A 17368-nucleotide genomic window follows, 5' to 3' on the forward strand; every position below is an offset into this window, starting at 1 on the left:
ACATGTGCCCGTGCTAAGGTATGTCGTAACCGGCCGGCTGGGGAACTGGTTCCATTACCTGTTCCTGAAAGACCATGGACCCACTTGCCCATGGATTTCATTACGGACCTCCCTGTCTCAAATGGTATGACTGTGATCTGGGTGGTGGTGGATCGTTTTAGTAAACAGGCACATTTTGTTCCTCTCTCCGGTCTACCTAATGCTGCGGCCCTTGCCAACCACTTTATTGACCAGGTGGTTCGGTTACATGGGTTGCCCCTGAATATTGTGTCTGACAGGGGGGTACAATTCATTTCTCGGTTTTGGAGGGCCTTGTGCAGGCGGTTGGGAATTGAGTTGTCCTCCTCGTCCGCCTATCATCCCGAGTCCAATGGGCAGACGGAAAGGACGAATCAGACCCTTGAGCAAATCCTGCGGTGCTTGGTTTCTGCTCAGCAGGAGGATTGGTGTATGTTTTTGCCCCTTGCAGAGTTTGCATTCAATAGCAGAGTCCATCAGTCTACAGGAACTTCTCCCTTCTTCTGTAATTACGGGTTTCACCCTCACTTCGGGACCTTCTCTAGAGTGGATTCGGGGTGTCCAGGGGCCGAGTCCGTCGTTCAGCATCTGGGGAAGGTGTGGAAGGAGGTACAACGGTGCATCGAGACGGCTCAACAGTCCCAGAAATGCCAAGTGGACAAACGCCGTTCTCTGGGACCCCCTTTTCGGGTGGGGGACAAAGTGTGGCTGTCCATTCGGAATATTAGGCTTAGGGTTCCATCTGCTAAGTTGGGTCCTAAGTTTATAGGTCCCTATGAGATCATCGAAGTGATCAACCCGGTGGCCTTTCGGTTGCAACTGCCCCAGACCTTGCGTATTCCTAACGTATTTCATACCTCCTTGCTTAAGCCATTTGTTCCATCGGTGGTGGATTCTCAGACCCCTCCGGCTCCGATATTGGTGGACGGTGAGGAGGAGTACGAGATCCAGCGTATAATCGATTCTCGTTGGGTTCGTCGTTCCCTCCAGTATCTGATCCATTGGAAGGGTTACGGTCCAGAGGACAGGTCATGGGTGCCGGCTCGATCCGTTCAGGCCGATCGGTTAATTGCGGCTTTCCACCGGAAGGATCCTGGGAAGCCTGGGGGTCCAGTGGCCCCCCCTTGAGGAGGGGGTACTGTCATGGTTCGCCTCCCTGTCCACATGGCTAGGGAGCGGAGCCTTCTCTCGAGCCTCACTTCCAGACCCTGGATGCCTTAAAAGCTGGCATTTCCAGTGAACCAGTGCCAGCTATAAGCTTAGCACTGCTTTGCCTGTGATTGCTGGTCCTGTGAGTGATATCCTGATCTGTCTGTTCCTGTGCCCCCATGCCCTTGTCTGTGTTCCATCCCCTGGTCGTCCCTCCTGTCCTCTGTCCCCTCTCCTATTTCCCCACTTGGTTGCTTCCTCCGGTACTGACCTTGGCCTGACTTTGACTCCGCTTTTGCTCGTTCCTCCGGTCCTGCTTCTGCCCGTACGGTGTTTGACCCAGCCTGTCTGATTATTCCTTGCATGCTCTGCAGCTCTGCTTCTCAGCTGTGCTTTGAGGTAATGCATGAGAACGCTGTGAATTCACTTCCTGGTTCTCATTGCTCTGTGTAGTGTATTATGCTACAGAGCTCTGGCTCCCCCTGGTGGCAGCATTACACAGACACACTTAGAGACTCCATGTTTATTACTCCCTCTCACCCCTCCATGATCCTGGTCTTCTGTCTTCTTTCTCTTTCAACCCATGCAGCTCTGCTACATCATACAGCACTGCATGGGAGGAAGACGCTGCTGCTCCCGTGCAGTCTAATCACTCAGTGAGTGAGCAGAGGCTGCGGATTGTAAGTGGTGATGTCACCGCTGCCACCATTGCCATAGTAATCTGACAGGCGGGTTACTATAGCAACGGTCATCTCTGATCACCTGATTCCCGGTGCCGCTATTCACCGGCTGTGACATCCAGTCCTTGCATGTGGGCTGACTCTGTAAAGAGCGCCGACATGCAGGAACGGGGAGTCAAGCATGTGCCCGAGCATCTTGCCGGTGCACGGAAATGCTCAAACGAGCACCGCGTACCAAAGAGATGCACTGACAGGACCTAGCATGACGTCTAGCCATGTGACCAGTCTGAAGCCAATGAGATAATAGACACGTGACTGGTCACATGCTATGACGACGTCGCGGAAGGTCCTATCATCAGTGCTGGTTACCGGGAGGGCACAGCGATGATCATAAGGAGAAGCGGCAGGAGAGAAAGTGCAGGACGCATCGCGGGGACCTGTAAGTATAATGGCAATGTTTATTAACTGTATGTGTATATGTATAATGTGTTTGTATGTGTTTGTGTTTGCCTGCTATTGTTTTCAATGGGGTTCGAAGGTGAACGTTCGCCGAACACACCTGCCGTTCGATGAACCGAACCAAACTCGAACACTAGGGGGGTGGCTCAACACTATTAAGGATGGACTGTAGAGGATAGAGTCTAGTTAGTGGGAATGTGAATGTTCTAATGTGAACAGGTGCAAACTGAACATGAAACATAGTAACAAAAAGGAGACAATTGCACTCTGTAGTGCTAAGATATGTGGAACATTGAATATGGCAATACAGACCTGCATTACTGCTATGAAAAACATGTAAGAATTGAGATACTTAGCACACAAAAATGGCCAATTTCATGTCAACCCAAGAACGGCAAGTTTTTCATAGCAGTAATGCATGTCTATATTCCCATAGTCATTGTTCCACATATCTTAGCACTACAGAGTGCAACTGTCTTCTTTCTGTTGCTATGTTTCTCAAATATTAAGTGGTTCTTATCGTTTCTCCTTTTCTATATCCTATTATTTTACTTATAAATGTACTTCTATTCAGTTTTTCATTTTTCTTAAAAAAATTTCACTTTTCTTTCTTTTTCTTTTTCCCATTCTATCTCTTCTTCCCAGGCCAGTCATACTTTCACACATTCTTTACTGATCTCTCGCATATCTTTCAGGGTTCCCCTTCGACGTATGATACTGCACCATCTAGTGGTCATATGATATTCCTACATGTTTAATACTGTATATAAGAGATGTGTAAAAAAATTAATTCTACGGAGAAGGTCCTCCTAATACTCCCTCTATGGCATAACATGTACTGTATTTCTATTGTGCTGATGTTATCCATGTGATTTTGATATCTTCCTGTTTAGCTTAAACTACAACCACTATGAAGATTACTTCTCTGACTTACATTTTTCATGTATAATTATGATTGTAATTATTTTATGTTTGTAAATATTTTTGTTTAATTTCATTTTCGTACATACATTTTGCTTATAACACTTATAGATTGTCTTGACAAAGGCCGAAATGTTGGAGTTTAATCTGTCTTTTCTAGATTGGAGTTCAATAAAATATTATTTGAGCAACATTTTAGAAGCTTTCATCTTTTCTGTACCAAAGTTACCATTAAACTTGTTTGACGTGCATCATTCTTCTGCAACAAATCGTCACACAGTTGACCAGACTTTCCACTTTATTGATTTTCATTCAACTACAGCAGATGCTAATGATCAGATTGGCCTTACCATCTGACTGCCTTTTTGTTATGTTCTATATTATTTTGCTGCCCCTACAGAATTGGTTATCCCCTGTTGGTCCATCATGTTCTATGTATATTGTGCTGTTGCTGTCAGGTCTGCCAGTGCTGGCCCTATGCATATGGACATCTCCTGCCTGTCCATTATGTTCTATACTTTTGTCACACAGTGATTATTGGGGTTTTGCCAGGAATAAGGGAACCCCCAGAGAGCGCTGCAATAAACTGACTACACTGGGAACACAATACAATAGAGGAGAGCGGAGTTACCTCTTGTACTCACCTGAGGCTGTTTTCTGCTTTCCCTAATGTCCTTATACTACTTATTTCACCCTGTCGCTGATCATGTGCCTAAGCCCTCACTTGTCCTGAACTCAGCTTGGCTAGTGAGAAGGTCGGTGGAAACACCAGTCTTCCTATGGCAATAATCTAACACAAAGGAATGGAGACAGACAGAGGGAAAGAGATAGAAAAGGAAAACACTCAAAGCAACTCAAAAGTAGCTAACACCATAGCTGCAATTGTCACAAAACTTCAACTTCTTCCAAAGACTGACTTCTTCCAAAGTGGACCACTTAGATATTTGTAACTGACATCAGATATTAAGACATGTGACTGTTTATGTTTATAGCGAAGGGGAGTGGTCACAAAAATCTGCACCTGGCATTAAGGCTCCAAAGGCTAGCAGGATAGGAAAGAATCAGCACCAAAGCAAAGCAAACACATTTAAACATAATATACAGACCTGCGCACAAAAAACGCTGCGACCTCCTGGTCCCAGACTCACCAGAGATCGCACAGAGCGAGGTACACCTGCTGCTGTGTCTGTGGGTGCTAGTTCTGCACAGCTTGACATCTTCCTGTATTTAATATTCAATATTGGGCTGTTGCTGACACCGCCAATAGGCAGCCACACATATCTTGCCTGTCCATTCTGTTTGCTATCTTATACAATACTGCCACTGGGAACCCTTTACTGTCTAAAGTAAATATAAGAAACTTGAAATTATTCCCATTAAATGCATAATTTTGGGCAACTTTTTAAAAAGCTATTGTTACTTAATTTGAAATAAGAAACATGTGGCCGATCCCAAAAAAGGATAATTTATGAACAAATTATTAGAAAACAACTACAAACCAGTTTCTCATCCAAAAATAGGAAATATTTTTGTACAATTTGTTAAAAACCATAGCTTTTTTGTGCAGTATGACACAAATTTGTCACACCTGAAATAAGCCATTGGCTTCTTTATCTTCTCACTATTTTTAGTTAGTCTTAAGGCCCTGTCACATACAGAGATCTGTGGTTGCAGTGAAATTGTGGACAATCAGTGCCAGGTTTGTTGCTGTGTACAAATGGAACAATATGTCCATGATTTCACTGCAACCACAGATCTGCCAAAGATTTATCTCTGTATGTGACGGGGCCTTTACTGCTGCTGCAAAAAAAGAATTAATCAACATGTGGTCACAAGCTTGCTAAATTCATATACAGTTAGGTCCAGAAATATTTGGACAGTGACACAATTTTCGCAAGTTGGGCTCTGCATGCCACCACATTGGATTTGAAATTAAATCTCTACAACAGAATTCAAGTGCAGATTGTAACGTTTAATTTGAAGGTTTGAACAAAAATATCTGATAGAAATTGTAGGAATTGTACACATTTCTTTACAAACACTCCACATTTTAGGAGGTCAAAAGTAATTGGACAAATAAACCAAACCCAAACAAAATATTTTTATTTTCAATATTTTGTTGCGAATCCTTTGGAGGCAATCACTACGTTAAGTCTGGAACCCATGGACATCACCAAACGCTGGGTTTCCTCCTTCTTAATGCTTTGCCAGGCCTTTACAGCCGCAGCCTTCAGGTCTTGCTTGTTTGTGGGTCTTTCCGTCTTAAGTCTGGATTTGAGCAAGTGAAATGCATGCTCAATTGGGTTAAGATCTGGTGATTGACTTGGCCATTGAAGAATGTTCCACTTTTTTGCACTCATGAACTCCTGGGTAGCTTTGGCTGTATGCTTGGGGTCATTGTCCATCTGTACTATGAAGCGCCGTCCGATCAACTTTGCGGCATTTGGCTGAATCTGGGCTGAAAGTATATCCCGGTACACTTCAGAATTCATCCGGCTACTCTTGTCTGCTGTTATGTCATCAATAAACACAAGTGACCCAGTGCCATTGAAAGCCATGCATGCCCATGCCATCACGTTGCCTCCACCATGTTTTACAGAGGATGTGGTGTGCCTTGGATCATGTGCCGTTCCCTTTCTTCTCCAAACTTTTTTCTTCCCATCATTCTGGTACAGGTTGATCTTTGTCTCATCTGTCCATAGAATACTTTTCCAGAAATGACCTGGCTTCATGAGGTGTTTTTCAGCAAATTTAACTCTGGCCTGTCTATTTTTGGAATTGATGAATGGTTTGCATCTAGATGTGAACCCTTTGTATTTACTTTCATGGAGTCTTCTCTTTACTGTTGACTTAGAGACAGATACACCTACTTCACTGAGAGTGTTTTGGACTTCAGTTGATGTTGTGAACGGGTTCTTCTTCACCAAAGAAAGTATGCGGCGATCATCCACCACTGTTGTCATCCGTGGACGCCCAGGCCTTTTTGAGTTCCCAAGCTCACCAGTCAATTCCTTTTTTCTCAGAATGTACCCGACTGTTGATTTTGCTACTCCAAGCATGTCTGCTATCTCTTTGATGGATTTTTTCTTTTTTTTCAGCCTCAGAATGTTCTGCTTCACCTCAGTTGAGAGTTCCTTAGACCGCATGTTGTCTGGTCACAGCAACAGCTTCCAAATGCAAAACCACACACCTGTAATCAACCCCAGACCTTTTAACTACTTCATTGATTACAGGTTAACGAGGGAGACGCCTTCAGAGTTAATTGCAGCCCTTAGAGTCCCTTGTCCAATTACTTTTGGTCCCTTGAAAAAGAGGAGGCTATGCATTACAGAGCTATGATTCCTAAACCCTTTCTCCGATTTGGATGTGAAAACTCTCATATTGCAGCTGGGAGTGTGCACTTTCAGCCCATATTATATATATAATTGTATTTCTGAACATGTTTTTGTAAACAGCTAAAATAACAAAACTTGTGTTACTGTCCAAATATTTCTGGACCTAACTGTACTATTTAGCTACTGGACTGCTGCTTTCCATTACTTATTCATTGACCTTACAGTGTAGACCCTAGTCCTTCACCACTAATTATTTACTTTAGACAAAACACGTTGATACTCCTTAATAAGGGATGATTAATAGTTTAGCTAAAAACTCAAGTCATTTCTTCTTCTGTTTGAAAACGCCAAACCTGTTGCTACTCCCAAGGAGAGATTCTTCTTGGATCACCACTTGTTTAAAAGTCATGGCTTCCTCTGAATACAATGTATGTGTATATACGTTGACATTTGCCTTCAAAAAGGGATCATTTTTAGAAGTAAAAAAGGCAGTGTGTTAAGCACCATGTGTACCGAGGCATATCTGGGTTGGGGGCCCTGATACTCAAAAGACTGTAGAAGGGCTGGAACTGGTATGTGCGTAAAAGTACTTAATTGCTGCAGCACAATGTTGTTGGAAATTGGAGAAAGGAAGTTGAGCAATCAGTGATTTTGGCAACAAAGGTGTTGAATACACTTGTTCCTTGTTAAGGTCCTAGTAAACCTGTTGTCCTGTTTAACTTTCAGGTTTCATCATGTCCATTATGGAGATTGTAGTGGGCTAGTTCATCCTGATTGTCGATTGTTTGAGAAGTTTGTAGAAACAATGTGTCACCTAGAGCACTGTTAGTTGCCCCTAGGCAAAAAGTACCATTGTAGAGTCTCCTATGAAAGTCTAGGTAACGTCACCAAAAAGATGGCAATGAGCTGACAAAAGGACGCATTGCCACTTAACACCAAGCAATGTGAGAACCTTCATTTGTAGAAGAGGACTTCTAGTGGAACGCAGTGCAGGTGGAAAGAAGGACAGTTTGAGTTGAGAAGTCACCAGTCCTGAAAGGAGCCGGCTTCTGGGAGCTCTGCGAGAAATGTCAGCTCAGAAGGGAGCTAAGAACGATGTAGGTGTGGGAGAATTTACCAACAGAGAGGCTATTGTTGGATCAAGGAAAAGATTAGTTTCAGCGCATAGAGATTGCCCATCCTGTGACTCCAACCTTTGCTGGAATAGTTTGATCTGTAACATAGCAGACTTTGACAATCCAAATGTAGAAATAGTACCAGCACAAATCCGTAAAAAACATTTTTCAATTTTATTCAATGCAAAAAGGCATAAAAACAAGAAGCTAGGTGGATTAAAAATAAAAAGAAAACTGATACAAGACAGGTACAGGTAATGCGTTTCTGGCCCAGAGTAGCCATTAGTCTCAACCTGAGGCCAGAAATGTGTTTCTTGTACCTGTCTTGATTCAGTTTTTTATTTTTAATCCACCCACCTTCTTGTTTTTATGCCTTTTTGCATTGCATAAAATTGAAAAAAAAATGTTTACGGATTTGTTCTGGTACTATTTCTACATTTGGATTGTCCATGGAGCTACTCTGCACCGTGCACTTTATCAGGTGATCTGAAATGCTAATTTCTATAGCAGACTTTGAGGCATCCACCTGTGAACATATGAGGGTTAACTGTTGAATAGTATATTACAATATGTCTGTGCTAAATTGTAGTGTACAATATGAAGATAACACTGACCTTTGATTTCTGTAATGTTAAATGGTTGACTATGACTTAGGATAGGTAATCAATATTTCACTTCTCTATTACAGATATTATTCCCTGACAGTCAACCTCTTAGGTCCTGCCTTCTCTGATGGGGTCACTATGACCATCTGCCTTCTAGCCTTACATCTTGTTGGGGTGATATAGGGGAGCACTAGTAATAATAGCTTACAATGTTGGATGAGAACTTCATCTAAGGGGTTAAAGGGTCAGAATCAGAGTATCAGCTACATAAAACAACCAGCAGCTGTGAATGATAGCCTACCAATAGGATTGGCAACTCATAGTAGTAGGTGCAGTAAAATGTTAAGAAACTGAATTTCGAAGTAGGTAGAATTGGTGGACACGGAATGTGGTCTACAAGTAATAGAAATAATTATAGTTATGTCCTATAAGAGTTTGGAGAGAGCATTTCTGGCTATATTATCTGGTAGATTCTGACTTGCTTAGTCAGGTTCAGTAGAGGATCCCTAGAGGGACCCTGCAGCTGCTTACCACCTTAGGTGTCACAGAGCAGGCTACAGTGGCTGAGAAGAATCATGAAAGCAGCGTGACACAGGGAGGACTGAGCAAGCAGAAGGGTCTAGAGTGGTATTAGAGGAAGAGAAAAGCTGATTCAGTGGAGGAATGGCCACACCGTAGAGTGGAAATGTGTAGTATGTGCTAATATGCAGTTTGTTGTAATGCGACAGTGGTCACGTAGAAAGAGTAGGCTTACCTTAGCAACAAAGATAAAGGGAATAACTTCACAATTTTATTTTTATATTTATAGATTGGAATGGAAAAAAATAGAACAAAAAATGTATAATTTAAAATTAAAAACAACCCTGGGATTTGAAGCCTTTCATGACTGGGACCATCCCGACAGTAATTTACAAGTGATACAAGACTTTACTGTTTTCATGGACACTAGGTCTAGTCTGGCATTAACGTGCAAGGCTTTTGGGATACACAGGGTTAGTTTTGTAAATCTGCCAACTCCATGAGGTCACTGAGACAAGAGGTCTATAAAAGACATGTGGTAAGAGTAAAGTCAGAGGGATTTTAAATTCAGATCCTACACCATGAAGAGCACTTTTGTTCTCCTGTGGCTCTTACCATGCGTAATTAGCGGAGCTAAACTGCCGAGATCAAGTGAGAAACCAGTTTATATACTATCTCTTCTATACAGTTGTTCAAACTTTATCAGACATGCTAAAGCTTTTGTAAATTGTATGACATTTTTTACTTACTTTATATTCTTTTAAGACTTTTACATATTTTCTTCACAGTAATATGTTATTTTTCATATTCAAGCTTTTATAAGAGGTTGGCTGTTACCTGTAGTGCTTGAAGTTTAGTTGCGTCTGGTGTAAACCTAGTAAATACTACCGAGCTTATTGTACACCTCTTAATGATGCCGATGGCAAATAGTTGTAGAAATTTTACATTTACCAAGAAATGTATGAAAATATTATAGGTCTTCTGGTGGGAGCATTCACAAATCAGGGACAATTCTCAAGTTTTTACTATTTGATCTGTATAAAGTTACTTTCAGATGGACACATTTTAGTATTTGTGTCACAGCTGCAACACTTGCATCTCTGTAAAACGATGTCTAAGTGTTGTTGTTATAATACACAAAGAACTGCCTAATTTTGTATTTTACCCATTTTAAAGGTCATTTTGTATTATCCATATTCATGAAATGTTGACTCTTTAATATTTGTTTTAAGAACATTTTTCAGTTTTCTTACTTATAATGTTTACAATGTTTTTCTTGTTCTTTTTCTTCTTCTTCTTCTTCTTCTTATTATTATTACTACTATTATATATTTATATGTTTGTGAGTTTACAAATTATAGAAAAAAGCAAGATCGGGCACTGCAGAGCAGGTCTGCCGGGCAGTGGAGCCGTACTCACAGGTTTTATGGTTCAACTGTTCCAGGAATGCACATGCGCCTGTGTGGATAGTGCCTTGCAGAGTGGTGCTCAGCCAGCAGCATGAAGAGAATTCAGAGATCCAGCATATAGAAGAACAAGGCGGCAGCTCACTCTGTCAGTTACACAAAACTTTTTATTCTGCGGCTGCAGACATATACAGGAGCAGTGAAGGGGGAGAGAGGAGTGCAGGAGCGAGGAGCGGACGACAACCTGTTTCGCGCTGTATAGCGCTTTGTCGAGTCCTGAGGCTATACAGCGCAAAACAGGCTGTCGTCCGCTCCTCGCCCTTGCACTCCTCTCTCCCCCTTCACTGCTCCTGTATATGTCTGCAACCGCAGAATAAAAAGTTTTGTGTAACTGACAGAGTGAGCTGCCGCCTTGTTCTTCTATATGCTGGATTTACAAATTATAGTCTCTTAATAATCTTACTAAATGTGTAGTTCCTCATAAGATGTAGGCAATGTTACCTAAAATGTTAGAAATAGTTTGAAAGAAAACTCAGGCAGGGAAACATTGCTTTCTTTGCTTAGTCTCTTGCTCTATTGTTTCCGCCTTATTGTTCTGGACTGGTGGCTGTGTTTTTCTGTATCGTTCAAGTGACTGAGAATGATTTTAAATAATAGAAGGTGACTGTTTTGAACTGGACAAAATAATAATTACCCAGCATGGCCAACAAAACATGTTTGTATGAATGTATATAACATGATCTATCTGCCAAGTCTGTGATGTTGCTGAATTTCTATCAAAACAATTTACCAGGAAATCTCTTAGCCTTAAGGGGGCTTTACACGCAGCGACATCGCTAGCGATGTCGCTCGTGAAAGCACCCGCCTCCGTCGTTTGTGCATCACGGGCAAATCGCTGCCCGTGGCGCACAATATCGCTAGGAGCCGTTACACATACCTTCCTAGTGACGTCGCTGTGGCCGGCGAACAGCCTCTTTTCTAAGGGAACGGTTCGTGCGGCGTCACAGTGACGACACACGGCAGGCGTCCAATAGAAGCAGAGGGGCGGAGGGCAGCCGCATGGAAGTCACGCCCACCTCATTGCCGGAGGACGCAGGAACGGTGTTGTTCATCATTCCTGGGGTGTCACACGTAGCGATGTGTGCTGCCTTAGGAACGACGAACAACCTGTGTCCAGAACAAGGAACGACATTTGGGAAATGGACGACGTGTCAACAATCAACGATTCGGTGAGTATTTTGCATCGTTAGTGGTCGCTCGTACGTGTCACACGTAACGACGTCGCTAACGAGGCCGGATGTGCGTCACAAATTCTGTGACCCCAACGACATCTCGTTAGCGATGTCGTTGCGTGTAACGGGGCCTTTAGTGAAACTCATTGGTATACATGTGTGACATTTATCCGAACATTAATTTTCAAACTGGCTACTGGCCTTTAAAGGGAATCTGTCAAAAGGTTTTTGCTGTTTCATCTTACACCCAGAACTCCCATTACTAGTATAATGACAGCCAAAGCTCTTCCACAGAATTCACCACACTGAGGCAGTATAACAATATCCAGGGTTTCCTACCTCTATACAGATCTGCTCTTCTGTGTGGGCCTATGTCATGTGCTGTTCTGCTCTGCACTCACTAGGTGTCATGGCGGTGTTGAACTCTGTTCATACTGCAGAGTATGACAGGCAATCTGGTGTATCTTAGATGTTCAGCCAGAGCCAGGCATTGGCTGTTTCTTGTTCACTGCTCATCAGTCTAGTAGGAGTTAATTCCTGCTGGCTTGTGAACTGCTGCTAGGAGCTCATGCTGCTAATGACCCTCACAGCCACCTCCACCCTTTATAAGGTGCTGGATCCAGTTATCACATTGCCGATTATAGCTCGAGCGATTCCAGTCTTTATCGTGTGAGCCAGTTTTTGGAGATCAGTTATATGATATCTGGTATGGTGTGGAAATATCAATGTCGTCAGTTTATTTCCTCCCTGTATCTTATTTCTTCCTGTGCATGTGTTGTCTCTCCCCTGTGTCTTTTTGCAGTGTGCAGTGTGAATGTGTTTTGGTTCTCCCCTGTCTGCGTTATTTGTCAGGGGTTTTACCTTGGTCCTGGCCCTCTCCAGGGCTGTGACAGAGGGGGTGTTAGACCAGAGTTCAGACAGGAGTTAGGGTCATGCTGGCTGTCCAGACCTCGACACCATTGGGCGTACCTCTGGGATAAGGGACAGCACAGGATGACCAGTCTGAGGGTCCAGTATAGGTGCCCCTGCTTCAATTTCTCATTGCTCCTATGAGAGACTAGTCACAAATGTCCCCATCTGGAGACCTGATCTTCATAGCTGTTTTCAAGACGTGGTGCAAATGTACCTATCTGGCAGACAGCCGTGAGCAACACATCACGAGCCCACGAGCCACATTTGTTTCCCAAGGCATAGGTTGGGGACCACTGATATAGATAGTGATGAGCATAATTTAAAAAAAAAAATAAATAAATAAATAATCCAATAAAAGAAGATAAAATCCTGATTTAAATAATAGAACATTTTATGATGCATACTACCTTTAAGGTCCAGTCACACTAAGCAACTTACCAGCGATCCCAACAACGATAGGGATCGCTGGTAAGTTGCTAGGAGGTTGCTGGTGAGCTGTCACACTGCGACGCTCCAGCGATCCCACCAGCAACCTGACCTGGCAGGGATCGCTGGAGCGTGGCTACACGAGTTGCTGGTGAGCTCACCAGCAACCAGTGACCAGCCCCCAGTATCCTAGTTACAGCACACATCAGGTTAATTAACCCGATGTGTGCTGCAGCTAAATGTGCACAGAGCAGGGAGCAGCGCACAATGCTTAGTGCTGGCTCCTTGCTCTCCTAGTTACAGCACACATCGGGTTAATTGCCTGATGTGTGTGTGGCGCCCTAGGACCTGGTCGCCACAACGGCATTGCCCTCCTGAGGGTTAATGCTGAGCCTGGAGGTAATGGGGAAATCTACTGGCCAGTAAGTTAACATCCACCGCAGTTTCTCCCTCAGGCCAGTAGGGGGAGCTCTGAACCTGAAGTTTCAGGGAGCTTCCTTAAGCCTGACCTGGGGGAGGAGTTAGTTAGTCTGTAGGGAGCAGCAGAAGTGAACAGACACAGAGTGAGCTGTCCTGTGAATCTGGGGCCTAGAGCTGGAGCAGTTTGGCCCAGAGAAGCAGGAGTAGCTGAGAGGCAGCAGAGAGACTCGGACATCGGAGTCTGTGGTTGCCAGGGTATAAAATCCGTCCCTGGTAGCCGAATCCGAAGGGCAGGGGAGCTGAAAGCCCCTGGCCCAGACACATCCAAGGTACAGCTGCAGCATCAGGGCCCGGTGTGGACCCCAGCGGAGAAGCACCAGGGAGTGGGCCTGCGCAGCCACCTACAGAGGGAAGGGACGTGCCATTGGTCCCAGCAGCGAAGAGGGCCATTGCTGGATTCAGAGAAGCAGGGTCCTATCATCACCAAGAAAGGTACAGGAGTAGGCCTCATACTCAGCTGGCCAGAAAGATCACCCCAAGTACTTCCAGGCCGACCGGATCCCCATCACCACCTGTAACGGTCTCCCAGGACTGGACTGTTCCCAGAGTAAAAGAGGAAAAGGTAAAGAGACTGTTGTTTGTGCCTGGTTCTTTCCTCGCCTGTCGGCCCTGCACCGTGTTAGTCACACAGCACCATAGACTTTCACAAGCACCAACTGTGCCCCGGGCATTGCTCCACCTGTGGGGAGCAGTACCATCATAGCTGCCATAATATCATCCCGGAGGCCTCACACAGCAGCGGCGGCTTATTAGCCGCATACCACAGGTGGCGTCACGAACACAACCATTAACAAGCAAGCCACATATTCTACTGACACCCACCAGGGCCACGGAGCCGGGCCCAGCCACCACTGACTACCACCGGACTAGTCCAGCCCGGCACCGGGTGTCCCATAGCCCTGGGGTGGGCGAGTCAACTTTTGGCGTCACGAACAGGATTTCGTGCCCGGTCCCACCGGGTACTGTGCGCCTGCCGGAATTGTGCTTAAAAGATTGTGTACTGGCTGCAGACCACCGCCGCCATTAGCCTCGCCGAGCGCAGGAAGAAGGGGGGCGTGCCTGACAAAGAGCGCGAAGGGAGCGCGCCATCAGAGCAGAGCGCTGTTAACCCCGCGCGACCCGGAAGAAAATTTGAAAAGTAAACGGAGCCTGGTAAGGTTCACTAAGGGGGAGGAAGATGTCCGACTCAGAGGGAGGGCAGGTGGCTGCCATAGCCCGAGACGCCGCAGCACCAGCAGAAGCAATCCCAGTCGCCGTCGCCCCGGCCCCCACTGTAGCGCCGGTAATGCCGATCACCATGCCATACATACCGGGAGCAGAATGGCTGCCGCAATACTCCGGGGAGTCCCATACCTTGAGTGACTTCAGAGAAAGCCTGCACAGCTTATTCCGGGTGTATCCGCTGACTGAGAGCCAGAAGGTGGGCATATTAATGGGACAGCTAGCCGGCGCAGCCCAGCGTGAAGCGAAGTCATGGCCTGATACAGATAAAGGGACAGCAGCCCAGATACTGGCCAAGCTAAAGAGTACGTTTGACACTCGCACCGCAGCAGAGATAAAGATGAGATTCTTTGGGTGTAAGCAGCGGGCCACAGACAGCATAAGGGACTATGCCTTAAACTTACAGGAGGCCCTGAAAGCAGTTAAACAGGTGGACCCAGAGAGTGTACGTGAGGAACACAAACTCCTAACTGAGCAGTTCATAGAGGGGCTCCTGTCAGATGCCCACAGGACCCAGCTGCGTATCCTGGTCCTGCAGAACCCTGCTCTGGACTTTGCCAAGTTTAAGGACCAGGCCATCAGGGTACTGAGAGAATCTACGCCGAATGACCCAGTACCCCTCCGGCCTCCTGCTATCACGTACCCCGGGGTGGTGCCTGCAACACGAGCCACTGCAGGGGCTGAGGCGCAGTCCCTGGATAAGGATCCCACTGCGGAGCTCAGACAACAGGTCCAGGAGCTGACCAAGACTGTGGCTGCCCTTGCCAAGACCGTGCAGTCTCTACAAATGACCCCCTCGCCTGCGAAAATCGAGTTGGCCTCCAGCCCAGAGGACGTCCCATGGATGCGACAGAGAAGGATTCCGCCGACCCGAGGCAGAGACACAGACCGGTACGATTCAACAGGACAACCGATCTGCCGCAACTGCAACCAGGCGGGCCACATTGCACGACGCTGTCCTTTAAATGGGCCGAGCCTGGGGCCAGGAGCCGACCCCCAGGTGTAAGGAAGCCCGGCTCAACCCCCAGCCGCAGCAAGTATGTGGGAGGACGACCGGTCCTTCCTATTGTGCTGGATGGAATCCCTTTGAATGCCCTCCTGGATACGGGGTCCCAGGTAACAACCATCCCCCACAAACTGTACAAAAGATATTGGGCCGATTCAGACATTGACCATGGCCCAGATGATGATTTAACAATTGTGGCCAGTAATGGTCAGCCCTTACCTCAGATTGGGTACAAAGAAGTAACCATTAAAGTGGGGCGGGTGGAATTGCCATGTCAGGGGATGATAATTGTAGATATTGATCGCAAAGAATCTGACCCACTGCTAACTCTTGGTACAAATGTGATAGAAAATTGTATTGCCGAAGTGATAATTTTGTTACAGCAGGCGTCTGAAACCGCCAGCTCCGGGCAGCAGCGTGCCCTACAGAGGGAGATCAGAGCCCTGATGAGGAGGCAGCAGGTAGAGCTGGCCGGAGGAGAAATTGGCAGTGTGAGGGTAAGTGACCCCCTCCCCATTGTAATACCCCCAAGAAGTGAAATGTTGATATGGTGTCGGGCAGCAATAGGCCTCAAGGGTCAGGATTACCATGCCTTGGTAGAACCAATGTATTCAGACAGTAGGCCTGGAGTCCTGATAGCCAGAGGGGTAGCGGACGTCCGCAAGGGGAGAGTGCCCGTCCGTGTCCTGAATTGTGGGGAGGAGGAGGCCAAATTGCCCCGGTATGCCACTGTGGCAAAATTGTACACTGTCAGCAACAATACCATTAAAGCAGTGGAACCCTTGATCCCGTCCGACCAGGCGGAAGACAATGGCTCCAAGGGGCAGCCGGAAGACTGGTGCCAAAAATTACATGTGGGCACCGACTCCACCCCCTCACACCAAAAGCATGGGGTTTACCGGGTGGTACAGGAGTATGAGCGGGTCTTCAGCAAACACCCCCTAGATTTTGGGCAGGTGAAAGGGGTTCAACATCAAATCCCCACGGGTGATCATCATCCCATTAAAGAAAGATACCGCCCTGTACCCCCCGCACAGTATCAGTGTGCCAAGGAAATGTTACGGGAAATGAAGGAGGCTGGGGTTATCAGAGATAGTTGTAGCCCCTGGGCAGCTCCACTAGTGCTCGTAAAGAAAAAAGATGGTACAATGAGAATGTGTGTAGATTACAGGCAAATTAACCGCATTACACATAAAGATGCCTATCCACTACCCAGAATAGAGGAGTCACTAACAGCCTTAAAGTCAGCTAACTATTTCTCCACCTTGGATCTCACCAGTGGGTATTGGCAGATTCCCGTGGCAGAGGCGGACAAGGAGAAGACTGCATTCACGACACCAATGGGTCTCTGTGAGTTCAATTGTATGCCATTCGGGCTCTGCAACGCCCCAGGCACATTCCAACGGTTGATGGAGTGCTGCTTGGGCCACCACAACTTCGAAACCGTGCTGCTGTACCTGGATGACGTAATAGTCTACTCCAAGACTTATGAGGACCACCTGAAGCACTTAGCAGAAGTGTTTGAGTCCTTGTCGAAATATGGCCTGAAGATCAAGCCGTCCAAATGTCACCTCTTGAAGCCAAAGGTACAGTACCTGGGTCATGTGGTCAGCGCAGAAGGCGTGGCACCTGATCCGGAGAAAGTCACGGTAATTAAGGACTGGCCAAGACCCACCACGGTGAAGGAGGTGCGGCAGTTCCTTGGACTGGTGGGCTACTACCGAAGGTTCATTGATGGGTTCACCAAGATAGCAGCGCCCCTTCAAGATCTCCTGGTGGGCCAGCCGAAGCAGGCTAAGAAGCAGAGCCCTCCATTTGAATGGGGCAGCCAACTGGAAACATCCTTTGTCCGGCTGAAAGGGGCTCTCACGGGAGAAGAAATTC

General features: G+C 46.1%; 1 protein-coding gene across 1 annotated transcript in view; it reads left to right on the forward strand.

The window, feature by feature from the left end:
* Positions 1-9373: 9373 nt before the first annotated feature.
* LOC142290487 (uridylate-specific endoribonuclease D-like) overlaps positions 9374-17368 on the forward strand; it is a 41517-nt gene continuing 33522 nt past the window's right edge. Inside the window, exon 1 of the mRNA XM_075334444.1 lies at positions 9374-9452. Coding sequence (XP_075190559.1) covers positions 9383-9452 — 70 coding nt within the window. The 5' untranslated portion in view covers positions 9374-9382. The remainder of the gene's footprint in view (positions 9453-17368) is intronic.

Source organism: Anomaloglossus baeobatrachus, chromosome 2 (assembly GCF_048569485.1).
Source record: "Anomaloglossus baeobatrachus isolate aAnoBae1 chromosome 2, aAnoBae1.hap1, whole genome shotgun sequence".
NCBI lineage: Eukaryota > Metazoa > Chordata > Amphibia > Anura > Aromobatidae > Anomaloglossus > Anomaloglossus baeobatrachus.